The 5055-nt window shown below is 36.6% G+C and overlaps 1 protein-coding gene across 1 annotated transcript; it reads right to left on the reverse strand.

Moving 5' to 3' along the window:
- Positions 1-3768: 3768 nt before the first annotated feature.
- LOC124622597 (60S ribosomal protein L5) lies at positions 3769-4846 on the reverse strand. The gene has a single exon (XM_047148352.1). The coding sequence runs from the start codon at positions 4724-4726 to the stop codon at positions 3824-3826; it is 903 nt and encodes a 300-aa protein (XP_047004308.1). The 5' UTR covers positions 4727-4846; the 3' UTR covers positions 3769-3823.
- Between the last annotated feature and the right edge of the window lie 209 nt (positions 4847-5055).

Here is a 5055-nt window from a genome sequence, read left to right on the forward strand (position 1 = left end):
CTAGTCTATAAGTAGAGGTGCCTTTGACACTAGCTATTGTGAATGCAGGTTGCTGTAAGTTTCACAAAGTGAAATTCCCCGATTTACAGAAGTTTTAGCATTTTTCCCTGACAAATTTTGACATCAAGAGTAAGTTAAGACACTGACAATCTATATTTGGAGCTACAGTCCAACAAACAATAGTGCAAATCAGGAAATATCTAAAAAAATTTGCAAGCAGATGGTATTTCCTGATGTGAGAAAAAAGTCTTGTGTACTAACATCTTCAGTAATTGTTTTTAGATTAAGAAACATCACTGATTTTATTTAAATAAAATGAAACATTTGATAAAAAACATACTTCCTTGGAGTTGCAAGACAGATTTAAAATACCTTCACTGATTTCAGTAATAACCTCAGAAAAAAAGTAGGCCTTGTAAAAGAAGTGTGTAAGGTGGTGAATTGTGTAAAGCAACACTGTAGGTAACCTACAAAATTTTTGTTCTATTAGTTCATTGTCTGTTTTACCCACTGTGTTATATCTTATTTTACAGGCATCGTGTGATTTCTTTTGATAAATATATTAAAAGAGTGTAAAAACTGCGAGTGAATTTTCTTTCTTACTGTCCATCATACTTTTTAACTGCCAAAGAACAAATAAAATGTCTATAAACCACCAAACTATACAACAGTTATCATGAGACAGTTGCAACTGCTGAGGAGCACCACAGCCCTGCATCATGGATAAAACAAAAACCTGCAGCATTATGACACACACACACACACACACACACACACACACACACATATACAAATTTAAAGTAAACAATATGGATTGTAAAGCACTATTACTTGCCACTGTACCGTAGTGATCAATTACGGATGTTAGCAGAGTAAGTTCATTATCGAACTGTGAATCTAGAAAAGGACAGTGCCAGCCAACACAACTGTCTTTTAGACAAAGGGAGATTATGTAAAACAAAAAGATTTATTTTGGGTGCCAAAATACAAAACAGTAACTTCACCATACTGCTACAATACATGTGCCTACTGTTGCTACTGTGTATTTACACACCGCATCCAGTGCTGCCAATATTCCAAAATACCGTAACAGCTCTGCTCCACTGGATCTGGCACCTGCAGCCTACCACCGTTCTATTACTGAGCATTTACATGCTGACAACCGTAACAGCTTAAGATGCAAACAATCCATATGGAGACCCTTCACTATAGGTGAACATATGCTTGGGCTACTTACCAGTAACCATCCCAGGATAAAACACCATGCTGTTTGTTGGTGTGGCTACTGTAAAGCCATATCCTTTAAGCCCTTTTAATTACTTTTATTAAAATAATTGCAACCCCTTACTAAGCTAGTTTTGTCTGGAAACTTTTTCAGATTTCAAGTACAGTTTGATTTTCTGCTCCAACAGGATCAGCTTTCAAAATAACAATTGTAAAGCAGTTTGAATTCTAGAGAGTGGGCAGCAGACACTCGATTGGAACAGCTAACATCTTCCACCACATCTCAATGATTAACACCCAACCTTGAAACAGGTGTTTTTGCAAATAACCAGTCAAATGTACAATAACGTAGTGTTTTAGCACTTCTACATATTTTCATTAGGACACAGCTTCCATACCAAACAAAATGACATCTGAAACCCCCACAAAAACAAGCATTAAAGCAGATGCGCAGATCACAAACACTACTAGCTTTCCTGCATTCATACACTGTGCCAGCATTCTATTTGATAATTGTTTCCACCACTATTTTACATTCAGACATAACTTTCATTACCATATTTAACTTCATATGATAAGTGCAGTTTTGTACATTAAGTACTGCATGAATTTTACATAAATTGTGAAACCTAATTTAACAGCAACTATACACAAAATACAAAAAACTCAAACACTGAATTATTTGTATTCCTTACTGTGCAATATACTGCTACATTACAGAACAAAATAAATTTTGTGTTATTAACTTCAAGTACCATGGTGTCAGGTATAAATTTTAAATCACAGAAATGTGTAAGGAATGTTTTACTGCTAGTTTAGTGAGATTGTCAAATATATTTACTGTATAAACTGTGTCAAACTGGCTCAGGCATGTCAGTAATCTATGGAACAAAAATAAAATTTGAAACTAAATACAGTAACAAAGCCTATCTGATTCACCATTTACTGTAATAATTCCAATTGCGTTCTCAGTGTTTTCAGACGAATTCTATTATTTGTGTGTTTTGTTATGGAATACTGTTTCACACTTGCGGGTTTAGGCATTGCAAAAATAGCATGCCAAGAAACATTTTTGTATCCCAGATAACATTCCATTACAAATCTGTGTGAAACCTACTTGCACAAAGAAATTTATGAATGTTCTTCAGTACCCCACACACTGCTGCTGCTGCCGCCAAGGCAAAATAATGCTAAAAAACTTTAACAGCTAAGGAAAATTATAAAATGACAAATCAAAGTATCAAGCAAGTCTGTGTAATTTGAAGAGAGCAGGCCTATGTATCTTCAGAAATATTAACTGTGCAATGCAAGAACGATACTTAGGTGCACATTCCTTGCAAATACAAACAAGCAGCATACTAAATCTGCATGTCTTACAAGCCATTGCACTCAAGGAAATAAGTCTAAGCAATACACCAACTGAACTTTGAACTAATCCATGCAAGAGAATGGTTATCTTAGGCCAGTTTATATTCATTTGTGATAATTGAGAATGTCATACTATCAGCATTTTTGCAGCACAAAATATGAATAAATATTCTATTCTTGCATTTCTGAAGTTCATGGAACGTTTAATAACTGCTTGTGTCAGCATCCAAACCAAACAACTTACCAAGTAAAACTACAATTAGCTTTTTCCCCATAATCTTCACAGAAACAATCACAATTTTTCTGTAATCTTACCAGTTGTCTCTCCAAAATCCAAATAATTTCTAAGCTGCAATACAGAAGTGACACCTCATGTCAACAGAACAAAAAATTTAGAGTGTGAGACACCTAAGAACATGCTTACAAAGCTGAATTCTTACCTGAATCCAATGTGACATCCTAAATTCATTATTTTATTGTGTATGTGCACTTCACTCAATAGTGGAAACTATAATTTTAATTCCAATTGATAACAGATGCAAAAAAGCTTTGTACCAGCTTTCATTGGTGAATTATGTATACACTATCTGCCATTAAAGCTTTTAAGTAACAAAAGTAAACGTGCTGAAAATGAGCCTGAAGACATTCCATAGCAACTGAAAGATGCAAACCATATAGTAATACCAAACAAAGTTGACAGTAACATGAACTTAAATGTCATAACCGGACCTGGATAATGCTTACAACAATGTCACCACAAAGGTAAACTTACACAGCACACTTGCATATCAGCACACCAGAATGCCAAACGTTCTACAATGACCATAAAAAGTGTTTTTTGTAGCTATGTACCACAGATTGCACATTTAAATTCCAAAAATAATAAGTTTATAATGGTCTCACCTTTTCAGTGGCTCTGGGTAGCTCTGAAGACTGATGCAATGAAGTATCAGGAACCATATGATTAGCCTGTAACTTTCAGAATTCATACAGGAAAAATAATGGGAAGAGCAGTGGTTGGAAGGAATGAAGGCGAGCTTTCACATTAACCGAGCTGAAAAATGATAAAAACAATGAATATCATAAAATATATATTGATACTTAACAACTGACATGTGAGATCAGGTATTATTCACAAGGCTAATGACAAAACTCGCCTAATAAATATACAAAACATACGGTTTTACAATTTATTTCCTTGCCTGATCTCAAATTTTACAATACAAAAAACTTATTCTGCAACTTCACCCGCCTCCAGCTTCTTCTTGAACGACTCCTTCTTCTGGGCGATCCTGTTCTTCCTCTCAGCAAGGGACAGCTTGGCACGGCCCCACCTCTTCTTGGTAATAGCTGCAGCATCTTTTTCTTTCTTCTTTCGATCTGGATTAGCACGGATATTTGCATGCGCCGTTTTATATATTCCCTCAATACTATCTGGATCAATGCCCAGTTTGATATATTGGGAAAATTGTCTCTTGTACGCCTCATCATCTTCTTCCGCCAGCTGTCGCATGTAATCAGCCACATGCAGGCCAAAGATGTGTTTTCGATGAATCTCAGCATCAAATTCCTTATCCTCGGGGTTGTAACCTGGGAATCTTTTGGTGCTGTGAGGTATATTCAAACCACCGTCCACAGCTCCCTTCATAGCACCAAACACACGAGCTCCAGTAGTTGTGCGGATTAACCCCACATCTAAGTAACATCGAAATGCGCCCGGCCCATCTTCCACCGCTTCAACGTTGTATTCCTCTCCGGTAACTTCTGTGCATCCGACATAAAGTTGATCCAAACCAAGTTTCTTTAGCAATCTTCTAGCTAGAAGTAGGCCGGTGCAGTAAGCAGCTGCATAGTTGGTCAGCCCAACTTTAACTCCATACTCTGGCAATTCGTGGCTGTATGCAGAACAAAGAATCATATCACCTTCGATTCTTGAATATGCCACTTGACAGGTAATATCTCTGTTGGAAAAACGAACGATCAGGCGATATTTCGGCGTGTTGTACTTGTTCTTCACCTGAGTTGTAAGGCGAAGCCTAGCGCGGTAATCAGTCTTTCCCTCGCGACGCCTTTTAAACTTCACTTGATAACGTTTAAAGTACTGCTTATTCTTCACTACTTTCACAAATCCCATGATGAAATGATATAATGAACTGTACCTCCTTAAATTGCAGCCACGTGGAGCCAAACAGCAACAGAAATATGGAGATCCTTCCACACGCTAGGCTCCTACATCAGAAAGGAAATCTGGCGTTGCCAACTTTACGGTGTTTCAAAGATGACACTAATAATGAACATGAGACGTCCACCAAAGATGTTTTACATGTAGCATCAAGACCCATGATATGAATTTTTAGTAAACTATGAGAAATAACTTGTAAACGAAAACTTCATTCTTGATTTACTAGGCAGCATGAAATACTAATATGAAAACACTCTAGAAAGGACGCTCATAAAATCAAA

The sequence above is a fragment of the Schistocerca americana genome, chromosome 1 (assembly GCF_021461395.2).
Source record: "Schistocerca americana isolate TAMUIC-IGC-003095 chromosome 1, iqSchAmer2.1, whole genome shotgun sequence".
NCBI lineage: Eukaryota > Metazoa > Arthropoda > Insecta > Orthoptera > Acrididae > Schistocerca > Schistocerca americana.

Bases quoted from the DNA above. Each gene is read 5' to 3' on its own strand.
- LOC124622597 (XM_047148352.1), bottom strand. From the start codon at position 4,726: ATGGGATTTGTGAAAGTAGTGAAGAATAAGCAGTACTTTAAACGTTAT.